At 47.3% G+C, this 19,249-nt stretch overlaps 1 protein-coding gene across 1 annotated transcript in view; it reads left to right on the top strand.

Annotated features, from left to right (window-relative positions):
* MFSD8 (major facilitator superfamily domain containing 8) overlaps positions 1-19,249 on the top strand; it is a 193,637-nt gene that overhangs the window by 54,288 nt on the left and 120,100 nt on the right. The window contains exon 4 of the mRNA XM_078676796.1: positions 6,326-6,566. Within this exon, the coding sequence (XP_078532922.1) occupies positions 6,326-6,566 (241 nt within the window). The remainder of the gene's footprint in view (positions 1-6,325; positions 6,567-19,249) is intronic.

Consider the following 19,249-nt stretch of genomic DNA (forward strand, 5'->3'; position numbering starts at 1 on the left):
AGGGACGCTCTGTCCCAAAATGTATTGGGCAAAAGAAATCGCAATTTGGAATACATAGATGTATATTTTTTGTATTTTATATTAAACAATGTAATGATGTTTGAAAGATGCTGTTGAAATTATAATACAGACGGTATATAAAAAATGTTTTGTGAATCAACATGAATCTGCATTGAATACACTAATCATTTGGTATAACAATTGATTTTGAGAAATGTTATTGAGTCAAAGGTTCACACAGTTGGGTCTAATTTTTGAATGAATAATGATTAAATAGGAGGCATTGTATGCTAAATACACATGGCAGTGCTCACAGGTTCTTCAGGCTCACAGAGGTCCTGAAAATGTTTTACTGTCACTTTGCATGTTTCTCACCGGGCTGCATTACACAGCCTGGTGGGGAACATGCCCAGGCTCCCTGTCCCAGTCTGAGCGCTTAACCACGGTCCTCAGACCGATCACAATGCTGTAATGTAGCATTATGATTGGTTTAGGGGAACCAATTGCAACGTTGCATTGCAGGGTTGTCATTGGCTTAGGAAGCCTAGGAGCCCGGGTGAATCCTGTGACGAGGAGAGGCGGCAGAGAGGCAGTGTCTGGCGACCGTTACCTACCAGCCACCACTGCTTCTTTAGCCGTCCGCACTCCGATGTCGTCCACCATCCAAGGTGGGATCAGTGGTCCCAATCCCTATGGGTGCCGGAGCTCGTCCTTGTCTTCCCCAACTTAGGCGGAGTGTGTTGTGCTGCCACTGAAGGAGGAGCATCCAAGAGCTGCGCACGAGTTGGCAACTTCCAATGCCGCTGCTTGTCCCAGCTCAGCCTAGTTTATAAGAAGGCTTTCCCAGTTCTCCCAAAATCGCCTCCAGCGCTGGTCTCCGCCATGTACTGTTCCAGCCAGTCCCAAGCGTCAGCCGGTTCGTCAAACAGAGCCCGGTCATCTGCTATTACCGTGAGGCGGGCAAGAAACAGGAGAAAGTATTTGAGGCCAGCCTCCTGGAGGTCCTTTTTCACCACTAAGCAAGAGGTCCACTGCTGCTAGACAGCTAATGTGTAGTCTGGGAGGATAGCCACAGAAACACTGTCAGTCCGAAAGTGTCTAGTCTCGCGGGCTCTCTGCAGGATGTGATCTCTGTTCCTGTAGTGCAACAGACCGGCCACCACCAGTCGAGGTGGGTGCCCTGGGGGGGTTTGCCCCAGTACCCCGTGGGCTCGTTCCAGGGCAAAGAAAATGATAGGCCCTGGGGAGGACATCTCTCTAGGTAAGCAACCATTTCTTTCCCGTCCACACTTTCTGGCAGCCCAGCCACCTGAATATTGTTTTGTGGGCTGCGCCCTTCTCCGTCTCCACCTGTTAATGCAAGGACTCCACCTCTGTGGTCATCGCGTTACCTGCTTCTGCAGCCTAGCCACCTTTGGGCTCAGTTCCTGCCCTTATCGTGTTTAACTCTATCTGCCAGCCTGCGGTGATATTCATGCAGAATGCAAAGTTCTGAAGAGACCCTGTCTATCTCCGGTAAGACGTTGTCTGCCCAGAGTATCTTGTCCAGTTTATCAACTGGGGCACTGGGGCAGCATTTGTACCTTGATCTGTTCGTGACTGCGACCCCTCCCTTCCCCTACTCCCTGGGGCTCCCACCTATTTTGGGTTTTCCTCGCGATTCTAGTGCAGCCCATTTCTGCCCTGGGCTATCACTGCAGTGCACGCTCGCAGCGTCGTGGCCCCGCTGGTATAGAGAGCACTCAAGCCGGTTGTGTCCAGCAGTGAGGCAGTTGCCAGGCCCCGCCATGCTCCTGCCTGTCGGTGGTGTGTGGGTCCCCAGTCGCGCCCAGCGTGTGTGCAGTCCGAGGGGCCTAGGGGTACAGAGCATCACTCCTAGTAAAATCCAGCCTGTTAACTCAGGAGCCCAGTGGCTGCCCCAAAGCTCAGTTCAAGGAGGCAGCAAATGGACGATGGAACTGCTCCTGCTTCGCCCGGGTTCAACTCCAGCAGATCAGCCTGCAGAAATCTGTAGCGGTACTGCCTTCCTTTCCCTGCTGCTGCCTTCAGGCAGCCCGGCCCCCGCAGGCAGCAGAAAGCCTCCACTGCAGTACGCCGGGCACACCCGTGTCGCTGGGCCCAGTCTCAGGCTTCATTAGCTCCTGGGGACAACCCGATCATCATGCAGCTATCCAACTTCTTGCACTGCCTCGGACGCCTGTGGCCGCTCCTCTTTGGTCCTGCCGCCAGGTAGCGTTGCCCTGGTAGGGCCAGCGGCACACTCCCAGGCCCACTTGCAGATCTGGTGGGGCCTTCTCCTTCACTATTTCAGGAAGCTGATGCCATCATTGCTGCTAGTGCCATGTCCCACAGACCCTGTTTCGAGCTCGTCCCTGCCACTGCAGGGAGTCTGAAACTTGCACCATTGTCGCTGCTGCCGTGCCGGGAGACCAGGGGGCACCACCGTGTGTTAGTGCAGCCTCCGAAGGGTCAGGATGACACCAGATAGAAGGTGGGTGGCGTAACCTCCATGGGAGTGCAGCCATCTTCCTGTACAGTTGCCACGCCACCCTCCTGAAAGTTATCTGTACGAAGCCACAAATATCAATACATAATTGCTTTTATACATTCTGTAGATATATTAAAATGTTGCTACTGTTAGGACCTTCAGGCAGCCATTGTTCTAAGTATCAGTAACCAAGAAAAACCCAGAGCTCTCCTTTCTAGTGATCAGCATGGGTAAATATGACATTATCGTTTATCTCTAAATAACGCAGCTTAGAGGGGAGAAGTGTTTCAAATTGTTAACTTTTTAGAAATAACAAACGTTGAAAACAATTGCAAGGAGTACAGTACTTGTACCAATAGATAGAAGAGCCATATTGAAATTAAATATTAGAATATAAAATACCTAAAAACATAGATGAGAAAGATGGTATACTTCAGCCGACAACCTTATTCATTTACGCATATAATTAACACCTGAGGCTTCAGAAAGTTTCATCCAAATTGTAATTCTGTAATATTAACTCTAAGAAAATATTGATAAAATGACCACCTTTTTTTCAGTAGTAAGTAATAAGGCAATAATGTTCATTAATACACTAAACCTAACAATTAAGACAGAATTTCTGAAAGATGAACTAAAGAAACCTTTTCATCCATAGCTTCAATACATTATCACAGTAAACGATAGCAGTGGAAGCAATCGTCCAGCCAGAATCTTGCTGAAAACTTTGAAGTGTAGTTGATGTTCAACTTGGATAAAAGTATGAACAAGGACCCAGAATATCAGATCTGTGTTTCAGGAGGGACACAAACTCTTCGTCGCTTTTATTAGGCAGAAAGCACTTAGAAAATGCAATGGAGTAATTTTCAGCTAGTGTGGGCACCAGTATATTTAAATAAGTTCTGTAGAATCCAGATGGTAGTCCATCTGAGCCCTGTCGCTTACCTTTGGCCATCTCGGCGCAACTTTCATAAGTTCTGAAGCCGTTATTGGGCTTCCTAGAGCACCCCACTGGGATTGTGACAAGTTGTTCAGATGTTTCTGCCCAAGATTTTCGGCTACCTCTTGAACACTAATCTCATCCAATACTCCATATAGTTCAGTCTAATAAGCAGTGAATACTTGGTTAATTTCTTCTTTGGTGATACAATGTTCCCACGTTCAGTGCCAACATCGGACTCAAGCAGCTAGTCACCTCCCCGACCAACGCAGCGGGACACACACTCGACCCGGTCTTCTCCGCCAGTGAAAACATCACCTACAGCCACACCTCCGAACTCCTCTGGACCAACCGCCACTGCGTTCGCTTCGCCTTCACCAAACCCATCATACACCAACGCACCCGACACCCCCAACCCCCACCCGACCACCGTCGCAACTGGAACAAGGTCACAGAAGAACATCTCACACTTCCCTCTGATCAACCATACCACCGAAATCCATAGACACCAATACCTCAGCACCCAACCTCCACCGGTGGATATCCAACTGCTCCGACGCGCTGGCGCCCCACAAGACAGCACCCAGCCAGCAACACTCCAAGAAAGCCAACTGGTTCACTCCCGCCCACCACGAGTCCAGACACACCTGTAAATAGCTGTAGAAGAGATGGAGGAACAACAAAATCCCGGAAAGCCACGCAGCTTTCAAAGCCGCCACCTCTGCACACCACACCCTCCTCTAAACTGCAAAGAAAGCGCCCTTCAAGTCAGAATCAACCCCATCACACACAATAGCTAAGAACTCTTCGCGATCGGCAAGGAGTTCGCCAAACCCCACAGCGAGACCTCAGAAAATCCACCCTCCCAAGACCCCTGCAACAAACTCTGCACCTACTTCCACCAGAAGATCAAACAGATATACGACAGTTTCGACACCCAAGACCTGCCCACCACTCCCTCCACCACCTCACGTGACGGCGACGACCCTCAAAAGATCCTGCTCAACAGGACCCCTCTCACCACAGACCACACCCTCAAGACTATGAATAGTATTCGCTCCGGAGCCCCCTTGCGCCCCTTCCCGCAACACATCTTCCACAGAGTTGCCACACCATCTCCTCTGAACTACACCACACCATTAACTGCTCCATCGAAACCGCCACCTTCCCCGATGACTGGAAACACATTGAGATCACCCCTCTGCTGAAGAAACAGTCAGCTGACCTGATAGAACTCAAGAATTTCAGACCCATTTCCCTACTCCCCTTCCCAGCAAAGGTCATTGAGCAGGCCATCATCGCCCAGCTCTCCGAGTTCATCAAAGCCAGCCACGTCCTGGACTCCTCTCAAATCGGGCCTCCGAAGAAACCTCAGTACCGAGGCCGCCCTCCTCTCTGCCACTGTCAACATTCGCTCCCTCCTCGACCAGGGAGAAACAGCAGCCCTTATCCCCCTCGACCTCGCGGCTGCCTTCCTCACCGTCTCCCACCATACCCTAATCATAAGACTCCAAAACGCCAGCATCCATGACAAAGCCCTGGACTGGATCTGTTCACTGGTAGGACACAGTGAGTCAAACTTTGCCCGTTCCTTTCAGAACCCACAGAGATCAGCCTCGGGGCTCCTACTTGAGCCTCATGCTTTTTAACATCTACATTCTTCCGACATCCTATTATTCTCCAAATGTGCTAAGCAGTCGGCTTTTAGGTCTTTCCTGTTCAATTTCCTTAGAATTTCAGGGTTATTATTAAAGTATTCAGGATGACCCAGGTCTTTGCAAAAGCTCTCTACATACTTTAACCAGGGGATGTGTGCATAATCAGTAGAATTTAGGCAGTCCCTGATGACAAGTTGATTTAAAGCAGTATACTCGGGTGTCCATACTTCATGGCACAACAGGATTGGATGAGTCTTAATTAGATCTGTAAGAAAAGATAATCCCAACTCTGCGTGACAAAGGTTGATGCAGATTTGCTGTGCCACCTTTCTACTTTAAATAATTTAGAATTAAAACTCTATTGTTGCTTCTGGAGGGCTAGTCTTCCATTACGCTAGCCTGTAAGCTCTATGTAGGGATATTCTTCATAGTCTTTCCTCCATTGAACATTACCATAAGAGTATTGTGGTTAGAAGTGGTCCCATGTAGTATAACATTGTGATGGGGAATGTGAAAGGTAACAAAAGTTGAGTGAACGTTATTTTCAGTAGTCAATGCACTGCCCAATCCATAATGATTTCTGCAAAGCACCAAACAAATGAAAACAGCAAAAAAAAATTAAATAACTAGCTGAGGAACCTAAAACCCATTCCTGGAGCATGATGTTGGCTGCTCAACCAGTTCCACTTCTCAGTGTTACCTCTGTTAGGCATTGGCATATTGTAATGCTGCTTCTCAGCGTTCATGAAGGAAATTCTAAATTAATGGCCCCCTTTTTTTGTGCTTGATTGTTAAATAAGTGTGTGCAAAGAAAATAAGTGTGTGCAAAAAAAAAGGATTAACATCTCTTTTTGGTACAGAAGTACGCGATTTCTACCTCATGGAATGATTTTCTTTTCTGTTGAAACATTACTTGCATTAATGTAGTCTTGGGCTTTGCATCTCATATCAGCCAAAATTGAAATGTTAAAAACCAACCCGTCATAGCCTTTAAAAATGTACTGTGAACTGGACCACAATATGTTTCTTGGTTGTTTAACATTTCTTATCATCTACCCACCCTTGCTTGTTGGATCCCAGTCAGAATGCACAATATGCCCTTCTTATTTTTCCTAGTGTGTTTTTCTATATAGTGTAGATTAAAATATGGTTTGATATATTAATCTTATTTGCGTTTTTTGTAATCATGGAGTGGTATGTATCTCATGGTTCTTAAAGTGCTTTTCATGTTTTCCGCAGATTGATCAAACAGCAGATACCAGTTTCCTAGGATGGATTATAGCTTCATACAGCCTCGGGCAGATGGTAGCCTCTCCTCTGTTTGGCGTGTGGTCGAATTACAGACCAAGAAGAGAGCCACTTGTTGTCTCAATTTCCATTTCTGTGGCTGCAAGCATCCTTTACTCTTATGTCCATGTTCCTTATTCCAACAATAAATACTACATGCTAATTTCCCGTGCACTTGTGGGGTTTGGAGCAGGTAAATATAAAAAGAACATATTTCATAGAATACTGATTCGTTGTTATCCACTAATTCCAAAGATTTGTCAGTGTTATGCTTAGTAGGAGCTTTTAGGTTCTTTGGGTGAAGTCTGTAGTATGTGAGTTCAAATAGGGGTGAGCTCCAGCGTTCCCCTCACCTTACTGTGGTGGAGAGTTTTTCTTGCGGTGGTACTCTCTCGAGGGAGGAAGTGTGGAAAACCAGAATCTAACCTATTGAGAGTATAAAGAAGCTCATTGTCAGGGACTGTCTGGGACACAGTCAGGGGCTTGGGCAAAGGCTGGTGACTGGGTAGAAAATGAAGAAGGAAAATAGAGTACAGCACTGCCCAGGATCTCACTGGAAGTCCGAGGAGAAAAGGGATCCAAAGGGGAAGCCTGCACGAGAAACAAGATGGCTAAGACTCAGAAAGGACAGGGACTCATGAGGCGGTTGAGCATTCAGAATCACTACACCCAGGATGGATGTGCAATACACTTGTATATAAAACAACATTAACAATAAAGGGAATGTGGGGTAAAGCACTCGGGAGTGCCACACGGTAAGACTGAAGCTCAGTAAGTTCTCTTCCAGGGGATCCTCATCAATAGTCATAAGCATTAGAATATTCCCGCCCATGTGCGGGACCCCGGAAACACTATATTATATGTGCCCCACATATACATATACTCATATATATATAAATACATATATATATAACATGCAATAGCAGCCAGTAGAAAACAGAGCTGAAATATGCTGTGTAGAATTTCCACCATACATGTAATAATAAGCATTAGAAACATGAGAAAAAACAACAAAAAGTTTGTTTTAGAAATTGTTTTAATGCTCAGAAAGCAGTAGAAATTCTCATAACTCACTGGAAGCATAGAAAGCTCCCAGGCTGCATTGCAAACACACAGTCTAAAAAGACTGAAAAGCTAACCTGTAGCTGCATAGCAATAAACTGACACCGTGCCTTTAAGGCACTCATGACCCCCAGTATCCCATCATGCCTCAGGGGTGACAGTTAGGTCAGTTGTTCTTTCCGGTTCCTTCAGTGAAGGACCCTGGTTACACAGCTCCACTGATTTTCCTGTTTTTTGACAGAAAATCTCTTCACTTTTGACAATTTTTTGTTCTTACTCGACATTTAACATCTAGTCAAGTAAGATACTGTCTTTTTCAGTCAATTTGGTGAGCATTTTCTCCTGAAAATGCCTTCACTCTTTGACAAATGCCCTTCTTGTGGCAACAAGAAGGCCAAGTCAGACAACCACGACGTCTGTATCCTGTGTCTGCCTGAGGAACATGATCCAGGCACCTGTCCTCATTGTGAACACCTGTCAGGAAGAACTTTAAAAGACAGGGAGAGGATTCGCATTCATGGCCTAGCTCATAGGTCATCAAGAGGAAAATCTCCGGTGAAGAAGGGCTCCAAGAAGACTCATTCAGCTTCCAGAAAGAAGTCTTCATACCCCTCACCCTCAGCGTCGGGCTCGGCGCTGAGAAGAGAACCACCGGTGGATCATTCATCGTCTAAACTACCGTCGACGGCGGGCTCGCCGTCGAAGAGAAGACCAGGTACGTCGACGACGTCGAAGGATCCAGTTCCATCGTCGAAATCTCCTCCGTCGGCGTCAACCGGGCGACGTCCGACGTCGAGGAAGGGAACTCCGCCGCCGTCAACCGGGCGACGGTCGGCGTCGAGACCCAAGACCCCTCCGCCGTCGTCAACCAGGCGACGACCGGCGTCGAGGGAGGTCACCCCTCCGCCGTCGTCATCCAGACGTCGACCGGCGTCGAGAAGTGTGACTCCGCCGTCGTCGAAGAAGCGACGTTCGGCGTCGAGGACCAAGACCCCTCCGCCGTCGACAGGGAAGAGTCGATCGGCGTCGAGGATGCATTCTCCGTCGATGTCTCGTCAGCTCTCGGCGTCGAGGGTGTCCAATACCCCTCCGCCGTCGTCGCACAGACATTCGACGTCGAGGCAGAAAACTCCGTCGACGGCTCATCATCACAGTTCGACGTCGAGAGAAAGTCCTCCATCGACGATTGGACATCGTCCATCGACGTCGAGGCAGGGTGCTTCGTCGACGACAGGACATCGTCGTTCGACGTCGATACTTCCGTCGACGACTGGGCATCGTCGTTCGACTTCGAGAGAGAGGACTCCGTCGACGGCCGGTACTGGCCGTTCGACGTCGAGACATGGAACTCCGTCGGCGGCCGCTCATCGCCACTCGACGTCGAGAGACCACAAATCCTCACATGGACATTCTAAAGCAAGATTGTTTGATCCGCCGACTCCCCGAAAGCACTCGACCACGAGGGAAGATCGCTCGACGTCGAGATGTTCAGATGTGGTGATGGTAACAGAGTCAGCTTCCCGTCATTCCACCTCAAGGTCTTCTGGCTCCTCAACTGCATCTTCGAAGTCCAGAAGTCCGGTACGCAAATCACCTGAGCGTCGGACGGATCCTCGTGCGGATAAAGTCAGACTGTCACCTAGGTGGTACAGATCTTTGGACCATTGGAGGGATTCTGGGGCTGCAAAGCGTATGCAAGACTATGCCAGCTCGCAGCACAGGTCCCCTCTTCAGGATCTGGTGGAGGAGATGGACAAGCATAGCCCTCCCAGGCGCAAATCTCCTGAAAGAACACCTTCTAGATCTCCCAGAAGCCCTCGATCTCCCAGAAAAGAACAAGAGGGGCGGGCCAGGTCTCGCTCTCCTAAACGAGTAGAACGGTCGAAACGTTCAAAAGAGAGGAGGCACAGTGTTCACCGTAGACGGCGGCGAACTCCGTCTACTTCATCTACCTCTTCTACCAGGTCTTCCAAGAGGGACTACTCCCCTACTTTGACGGACAGTCCTACGTCCCGATCCTCCCCAGTGGATGACATTGGCACGTATCTGGATGTCTTACAAAGAGGAGCTCAGAAGCTGAATATTGAAATGTCTGTCCCTCAAGTTACAACGACAGTCATTTTTGAGACTTTGCACAAGAAAGCGATCTCCCGTCCTTTACTGCCATTGGTCCCGGGAATTATGGATACTGTCAATCAGGTATTCCTGACTCCGGCGACGATCAGAGCGGTGCCAGCCCGCATTCAGAAAAAATACAAACCGGCCTCCTCGGACCCGGCATTTGTAAAATCTGATCTTCCAGCGGACTCAGTGATTGTGGCAGCGGCGAAGAAGACCCACGCAGTTGCAGGTTCTTCTTCAGTCCCACCAGACAAAGACCGCAAGACCCAAGACTCCTGGGGTCGCAAAGTTTGCACGTCTGCTGCTTCGACTCTTAAAGTTTCTAGTGCGGCTGCGCTTCTGGGGCGATACGACAGAGCCTTGTGGGACTCTATGGAGAGGTTCAAGGCCAAGCTTCCTAAGGAAGACCAGCAGGATTTTGAGGAGACCGTGACTGAGGGATGTCTAGTGGCGAATCAGTCCATAAGCACGGCCGCGGATGGTGCTGTCCTTGCAGCACATTCCTATTCGCATGGGGTTTGTGCCAGGAGGTCGGCATGGTTGCGCCTGACAGGCCTGAAGCCGGATGCTCAGCGTCGCATACTGAATCTCCCCTTCTCTGGTTCCGCTCTCTTCGGGGAGCATGCTGATGAAGAAATGACCCGAATGAAAACGGAACTCGATACAGTGAAAGCGGTGGGCTTAGAGAAAAAGAAAGAGTTCAAGCGCCGCTTCAAGACCAACAGGGGGAGAGGGGCTCAACAGAGGGTTCAAACCCCTCAGTGGTCCCAAAATAAGAACCAAGGCAAACCCCAGTTTCGAGGCAAACCTGCCAGAGGTAGAGGAGGCCATCAACAATCCTCTAACACCACAAGAGGAGGAAAGGCCTGAACAGTGGCTTCCTCTGACGCCGTTACCCACTCCAGTGGGAGGAAGTGCTTCACAACACCTGGCAGAGTGGGTCAGCATCACAAGGGATCAGTGGGTGCTGAATATACTGCGCAATGGATACAGGATACGTTTCCGTGCACCGCCAAAGAGCATTCCTCCAAAAAGTGCTTACCCTCATCAACTAAGCTTGCTCCGAAGAGAGGTAAAAGTCCTACTACAAAAAAGAGCGATAGAGGAGGTTCCTCTCGCTCAAAGAGGAAAGGGAGTTTACTCCAGGTACTTTCTTGTCCCCAAAAAAGATCAGGAGGACAAGTTCAGACCAATACTCAATCTACGACTTCTAAACAAGGTCATCGTCAGAGAAAAGTTTCGCATGTTGGCACTTCACCAAATATGCCCACATCTTCAAGTCGGAGATTGGATGTGTTCGGTGGACCTACAAGATGCGTACTTTCACATCCCTATTGCTCTACAACATCGCAAGTACTTAAGGTTTGTCGTAGGGAACAAACACTATCAGTACACAGTGCTACCCTTCGGTCTCAAGTCCGCACCACGAGTCTTCACCAAATGCATGGCAGTGGTGGCGGCTTTTCTTCACAAGAAGGGGCTCTTCATCTACCCGTACCTGGACGACTGGCTCCTGAAAGGTCCATCTCCAGTGCAGGTAAAACACGATCTACATCTGTGTCTACTCCAGTTACACAGGCTCGGCCTTCATGTGAACCTGGAGAAGTCAGTCCAGCGGCCTACTCAATCAATCCACTACCTAGGCTCCGTTCTGGACACAAACGTGGGAAAAGCGTTTCCTTCGGAGGAGAGACTTTTTTCCATGAGTCAGAAATGTGGAATTCTGCTACAATCTCGGCTTCCAACAGCCCGACAAGTTGCATCTCTGCTGGGTTCCATGGCATCCTGCATCTTTCTCATCCCGAACGCCAGGCTGAGAATGCGTCCTCTGCAGCAGGCACTGGAGGATCAATGGGACCAGGCAACAGGTCGTTGGGAGGATGGCATCAGGCTCTCCCATGCGACGAAAGACTCCATCAAATGGTGGACAAAAAGAAAGAATTTGTTGGTGGGGGTTCGTTTTCACCAGCCTCTTCCGACCCAATCGATAGTGACAGATGCCTCTCTACAAGGTTGGGGAGCGCACATGGGTCCGCTTCAAATTCAAGGCCAGTGGTCTGCGCAGGAGCAGACGTATCACATCAATATGCTGGAGCTCAGAGCGGTATTCCTGGCTCTCAAAGCTTTTTTCCCAGCGATAGAGACCAGCTCAATCCTAGTTCAGACGGACAATACGACCACCATGTTCTATCTGAACAAGCAAGGAGGCACAAGGTCTCGCCCTCTGTCTCGAGAGGCTCAGGCAATTTGGTTCTGGCTCCTCTCTCGGGGACTCACGGTAGTGGCTGTGCACCTTCCAGGCGAGTTGAACGGAAAAGCAGACGCACTCAGCAGACACTTCGAAGATCAGCCAGACTGGGTGCTACACGACGACGTCGTGGAAGAGCTTTTTCGCTGCTGGGGTCGTCCATCAACAGATTTGTTTGCAGACGACGACAACTCCAAATGCCACGCCTTCGCGTCCAGGTTCCACCGGCCAGGGACTCAGGGGAATGCTCTACTGATGGACTGGTCAGGGACATTCGCTTACCCGTTTCCTCCCTTGGCTCTGATTCCGAGGGTAGTCTCCAAGCTCTGCAGGTCGAGCATGGACATGATACTGATAGCTCCGGATTGGCCACGGCAGTGGTGGTACCCGGATCTTCTACATCTGTCTGTGTGTCCACACAGACGACTTCCTTGCAGGCCGGACCTGTTGAGCAAGATGAACGGGAGGATAATGCACCCCAACCTCCCTTCACTGAACCTAACAGCATGGCTCCTGAGGTCCTGCAATACGGACATTTAAACTTGCCTCCTGAGTGCATGAACATTTTGAAGGAGGCTAAGAGACCTTCCACGAGAGCGTCTTATGCGTTCAAGTGGAAGAGGTTTTTCTTATGGTGTAGAGATCATCACCTTGATCCTACTACAGGACAGGAGGATGTCATTCTGCCGTACCTCCTTTCCCTAGCGACTGCTGGTTTAAAGTACGCTTCTATTAGGGTGCATTTGTCAGCCATAGTAGCATACAGAAAGTCACCTGAGCAGGTTTCTTTTTTCCAAGTTCCAGTGGTTAAGGACTTCCTCCAGGGGTTGAAGAAAGTGTATCCCCCTGTGCGAAATCCTTCTCCTCCATGGGAATTAAACCTGGTGCTATCCAGGTTAATGTCACCACCTTTTGAGCCCATCCACAAGGCCTCTTTGCACCATCTCTCTTGGAAGGCGGCCTTTTTGGTGGCTATCACTTCTGCTCGCAGAGTCAGCGAGATTCAAGCTCTCTGCGCGAAGGAACCATACACTGTTTTTCATCATAACAGGGTAGTCCTAAGGGCTCATCCGACTTTCCTGCCTAAAGTCATTTCTGATTTTCATATAAATCAGACTATTTCCCTCCTTCGTTTTTTCCAGATCCTACGACCCCAGCCGAGCGGTCACTTCACTCTTTAGATCTTAAAAGAGTGCTCAAGTTTTATTTGGAAAGGACCAAAGGGATTAGGAAAACGGATCAACTGTTTGTGAACTATGGTTCAATGCGAACAGGTTTTCCGGCGGCCAAGAGGTCCATCGCAAGATGGATTGTCTCTTGCATTAAGTTGGCTTATCAGCTGGCAGGCAAGCCTTTGTTGCAGTCACCCAAAGCGCATTCCACCAGAGGGAAGGCCGCTACAGTAGCCTTTTTGCACGACATTCCAATGTCGGAGATATGCAAGGCTGCGACTTGGAAATCAGTTCATACATTTACGAGACATTACTGTCTCGATTCTGATTCCAGGGCCGATACTCAAGTAGGACAAGCCTCTTTGAGGAATCTATTTGGGTAGCCTACGGCCTGTACAAGCCTAGTATTTACTAAGCTTAATATGGTTTATTACTGTATTGTTACTCCTTTGCCCGCAGGGAGATGAGGTGAGGCTCGCTATTCTATTGTAATGCTTATGACTATTGATGAGGATCCCCTGGAAGAGAAGGATTAGTTACTTACCTGTAATCCTAGTTCTCTTCCAGGGGTATCCTCATCAAAGTCATAAGCAACCCTCCCGCCTCCCCGGGCAAAGGATATTCTTTTAATAAGGAGATATTGTTAACCTATTTGTTATTGGGTTTATTTTCAGTCTCCGAAAAGAACAACTGACCTAACTGTCACCCCTGAGGCATGATGGGATATTGGGGGTCATGAGTGCCTTAAAGGCACGGTGTCAGTTTATTGCTATGCAGCTACAGGTTAGCTTTTCAGTCTTTTTAGACTGTGTGTTTGCAATGCAGCCTGGGAGCTTTCTATGCTTCCAGTGAGTTATGAGAATTTCTACTGCTTTCTGAGCATTAAAACAATTTCTAAAACAAACTTTTTGTTGTTTTTTCTCATGTTTCTAATGCTTATTATTACATGTATGGTGGAAATTCTACACAGCATATTTCAGCTCTGTTTTCTACTGGCTGCTATTGCATGTTATATATATATATATGTATTTATATATATATATGAGTATATGTATATGTGGGGCACATATAATATAGTGTTTCCGGGGTCCCGCACATGGGCGGGAATATTCTAATGCTTATGACTTTGATGAGGATACCCCTGGAAGAGAACTAGGATTACAGGTAAGTAACTAATCCTTCCTTACCCACAATTACTGTTACACATACTGACTGCAAATATCCACATATAGGATATGCATGCAAAGGCAGGGTCTGTGGAGCTGATACCTAAGGTGATGTTATAAATGTAACTCAAAGACAATGCTCACAGTGAACAAGAAACACCACCTAGGTAGTCAGCTGTGCCCAAGGATCCTGGCGAACAAACAGGAACACGCAAGTCAGTAACAGCAAGGGGGGAGAACTAAACGCTAGCACAATAGACGAGGAGCTAGAAAAGAGGAGTGCTTAACAGAACAGGGCAAACTTGGCAGAAAGCAAGTAACAAACATAAAAGGTAATAGAAGCAAGACAGCAGACTAGGAACTGGAACCAAGGAAATGGGAACAAAGGGAGGGACTGGAAAAGGATATATAGAAGGGAAGGCTACTAGGGTATACTAGAATAGTGCTGGATCAGGAGTCAAGAAAACAAAGTAGCACTGAAGGATGTGCTGGAGCAAGAACAATAATTTAGCAAAAGCTCAAAAGTCAAAGTAGCCCTGCAGGCAGTGCTAGTTCGGGAACAGGAAATTAATATAGCTCAGGAGTCAAGGTAGCACTGCAGGCAGTGCTAGTTCAAGGAAATAGCTACAGTTCAGGAAACAAGGAGTCAAGATAGCTCTACAAGCAGTGCAAATCAGGAACAAGAAATAACTGAAGCTCAGCACCAGGAACAAAGAATAACTTTAGCTCAGGAACCCAGGAAACAATGTAGCACTGCAGACAGTGCTAATTCAGGCATATGGAATAGCTATAGCTCAAGAATCAAGGAACAAGGATTAACTATAGCTCAGGAATCAAGGAAACAAGGATAACAAAAGTTCAGGAAACAAGGGTTGGTCTCACCAGTACACAGCTACAGCTGCCAGCCTTGGCCTGAAGGGAGCTGGGGCTTAAAAGTGCTCACAGTAATCAAATGCATCAAGTGTGAACAGGCTAACCGCAGCTAACCACAGATGAGCTGAATTCCTCCACCGTCCTTGGCCTGCAGTGGTGGAGACTAATCAGTGAGCAGGGAATTCTAGGTAACAGAGTGTCAAACATTAGCAGGCTGGCTTCAAGCATAATCAGGCTGGCTTTTACAAAACCCGACATGGATTGGGAATGGATGCCAAATCCCAAATAGTGACCAAATGGATGTATCTGAAAGCTTATTAGAACACAGGAAAGTGACACTACGCACCCCTCTGGTGGTGGGCACAAGAGTACAGGGAGCGAAGCGTGCCACTCATGGCCTTTTATCTTCCGGATATTCCGTAGGGCAAGCCAGATCTTGCAGTACTCCAGTTAACTGGTGTCAGTTTTGTTTTTTATGCACCTTTATATAGTGCAAACCTGGACCAAGGATATTCAATCACTTTGCATGAGAACAAAAACATGTTAGGTGTTAATGTTTTCATAAGGATTTAGGTCAAATAACCAGAAGATAAGTGTGACAATCACCCAATGTCAGTTCCCTATCTCTCTGAGGGCTGTAGAAGCATCATCCTGCCCCACCTACCCAGCCATCCCTATCACCCACATTACTCCAACTCTTGACTAGGGTGAGCTCAGTTCCATGACTTAGGATATGAGGTTCTTGTTTCCCAGGGCAATGATCTGATATGCCACTCGGATACTTTTAAGTTTTAGCTCTCAAACTTGGAAACGTCCAGAACCTTGAGTACCATATGTCTCTTCTCCAGGATCTACCATAAACTTTCAATGCATTTACCTTCTGCGGTGGCCGTCTGTTGGACACAAAGAGATAAGATTGTTTTTTGAGCTTCAGGGAATGTGCTGACCCTTCTGGCCTTGAAGCAGGTAATTCTCTTTAGTCCGTCCGGCCCTGCAACACCACCATCAGACATTGCTCCAGCGCCAAGCCTGTTGTTTCCTCAATCGCGGGGAGCACAAAGTCCCAAAAAGCTGTATCCGTGGGCAGGACCCTATGATGTGTATCAAAGTCCCATCCTCCTGCCATCCTCTCTAGTACCCCTGCATGCCCCAGATGACCCATCTGTGATAACCTTTTCTGCCTGTCTCATGTGTGAGTGGCAAAGTTATTCTTGCGGATGAGGATATAATCCCATTGCTTCTCATACAGGAATATTTTAAATTTACATACCCAAGAATGTTGAAACAGGGTTCTCCCCTTCTCGTTTAGAGTTGAGCATCTGGGAGATAGGAAATGTAGCATGCTGATTTCCCGTACAAGTCTATAGATACCTCTCAAATGGGGTCCTGTTTCTACTTGCCCCCTGTTTAATGCTAGGGTCTTAGAGCCAGTAGTGTAGCAGCATATATCTGTAGTGCTCTGCTTTGGGAAGATCATACTTGACATTCAGATGTTCACAAGTCTCAACCTCTCTGTGATCAAACTTATCTGTTTTTCAGTCTTTGTCTAGCCATTTCTGGAATGTCAGTCTGTTTAGGTCAGGGATCAACTCTATATTTTTCCAGGGTGATATCAAGGGCAACAGTAATGGAGTCAGCCCCCTCCTGACCTCCAAGCGGTCCCAAACCTGTAGGGTGGTGCTCGTCTCTGGCAATATGTATAGTGATGGAGATCCAGTGTGTACAACCTCTAAAAGTGGCCATCCCATGTGATTTATCATACAGCAATCCTTTTTAATCTTTTCCTGGTCCAATGGATCAAGAAATGCAGTAGGGCGCAGCGTAATAGCTAAGCAGGTCAGGGACCTCCAGTCCACCCTATTGTGGCCACAAGGAGCATTGATGTTAAGCCATTCTCTCCTTCCTAACCTGCCAGACAAAAGAGAAGCAGTGTCTTCAGCTCATGTTTATAATCTCTGGGAATGTATAGAGTGAGTGTTTGAAAAATGAAGAGGCTCTTTGGGAAAAATTGACATCTTAAGAGCTGCAATTATTCCAAGACGGGGTGTTTTGTCTTTCTGCATCACTGTCATAAGAGTATTCGCTAAGGTGAGGCCCAGATATGTGATAGTTGAGTCTGCCCATTTAAACGGGGTTTAATCCCGCAGTTCTTCGACACACACTTAAGATGCTGAGCCATAGAGGCTTTCTGATTTCCTAATGTTAATTTTAAATCAAGATATCTGCCGCTATGGATGGAGCTCAGCCAAATTGAGGTCGGTCACTGAGAGCAGAATGTAGTCTTCAAAATTGTAAGTTTCATATGCTGAACCCTCTTTGATTTTGGTGCTAGTCCTTATCCACTGGGAGAATGATTCAAGGGTTATGACTAAAAGCAGGGGTTACAAGGGTCCATCCTGTCTAATATCCTGCCCAGTGGTCAGCCACTGGGAATGCTGGGCATTGACTCTAAATCGAGCTCTGGGACATTGATAGCCAAAAGTAACCAATTTCGGAAGCCCTTTCCTATCCCTACTACCAGAACCATGTCAGTCATGAAGTCCCAGTCAAACCTGTCAAATGTTTTTTCAGCTTCCAGGGTGACCAGGTAAGAAATGGAATGTTGTGCCGCTGGCTGCCAATATCGAGGCGGTGAATGGCTTTTCTTGTGTTATTTGTTTGGTGTTCCTAAATAAAACCTGACTGGTTGGGATAGACTAACTCCCCCATCCTATCGTGTAAGTGGAGGGTGTTAATCTTGGTAATGAATTGTACGTTTTCATTAAGGAGAGCAATGAATTGGTCTGTTGGATCTGCACTCTTTGGGCCCTTTACCTGGTTTGAGGATAAGAGATATCATTGACTCAGCTGTGGTAGGAGTCACCCTTCCCTCCCTAATCATTTCCTGATAGACGTTATATAACAGTGGCAGCAGTGTGTCACCAAAGCATTTGTAAAAGGCGACTGTAAACCTCACTGGGCATTGACCCTTTGCGGGGCTATCGCTGTAATGATTTTTTCCTTCAATAGTGGTTTGTTGAGTTCGTTTCGTATCGCTAGGGCTGACTGTAGGCAAGTTGTCCTCCTGCCAGGTATGTTTTTTCTTGACCCAGGATCAGTCCTTTCTCTAGTATAGAGGAGATAATAAAAGATATGGAAACATTGTGATTTATTCTCTTCCCGTATGTAGAGCCGAACATCCATGCTTTTCATCGCTAAGATATTTCTCCCATCTCAGTAGGTTAGCTTGTAGTTTGCTTGATTCATTACCTTGTTTGTTATAATTATTATCAAGCTTGGCTAGTAGATAGGCTGCACGCACACAACAAACAATGAAATTGGGGTCTGAGGGCGAGTTTACCGACCAACCAGGTGCATGCCCCGAGTTACAGTATCAACACAACAAAGTACACCTGGGGGTCACAAAAATATGGTCAAACCAGAGTGGATCAAAAACACCAATGCTACACAAAAGACACCATTGAAGACTTTATCCGTGTAAGTGAGACGCGGGCCACGTTGAGGCTCAAGAGCATCTGGAGAAATGATTTCCATCAGAAGCCACACTGTACCGCCCTTTTTCTCATCATATGGATTCTCCTCACCCAGGAGACAAAACGGCCGGTCAGATGTTACCGTGACCGAAGTATGTGAGGTAAGGGATGTTTAAATGGTACACAAGAATACATAAAACGTGGCAACTGTAAAGGCAGTGTTGTAGTGATAAAGCGGTGATGAGTGAAGGAAAATATAAAATTAGGTGGTTAGGTGGACAAACAACATTTATTAGTGTCCCCCAATCCCTAAGAATTAAAAAGCAAGTGTGAGTGCGGGTTTCAAAAAATCACCGCGCTCAGTATTGGTCAACATGTTTCTGCATTATACTGAACCCAGTTTCAAAATGCATTCTTCAGGACCGAATGATAAAAACACTGCTGATAGGATTAAAGAAAATAAAACCTGACCTTCAGGTATATACTCAACCGTATACTGTTGCATCACACGGTATTCAATCCACACGATAAGACAAACAAAAATAAAGAAAAAGAACATGAAAAGGTCACATTCCTATGAATAAATACTGTGATAAATGCACATTTCACATGTATAAAACACATATTGCCAGCTGGCAAAACTCACCCAAAATTTGATGGTTGAGAGGCTTCACCCCACCTGGCTACAGCGCAGGTATGAGGAGCACCGCTCTATAAAGAATTCATAAGTAATTTCCTTAGAGCGCGAAAATGAACAGATA

This window comes from Lissotriton helveticus, chromosome 2_1, assembly GCF_964261635.1.
Source record: "Lissotriton helveticus chromosome 2_1, aLisHel1.1, whole genome shotgun sequence".
NCBI lineage: Eukaryota > Metazoa > Chordata > Amphibia > Caudata > Salamandridae > Lissotriton > Lissotriton helveticus.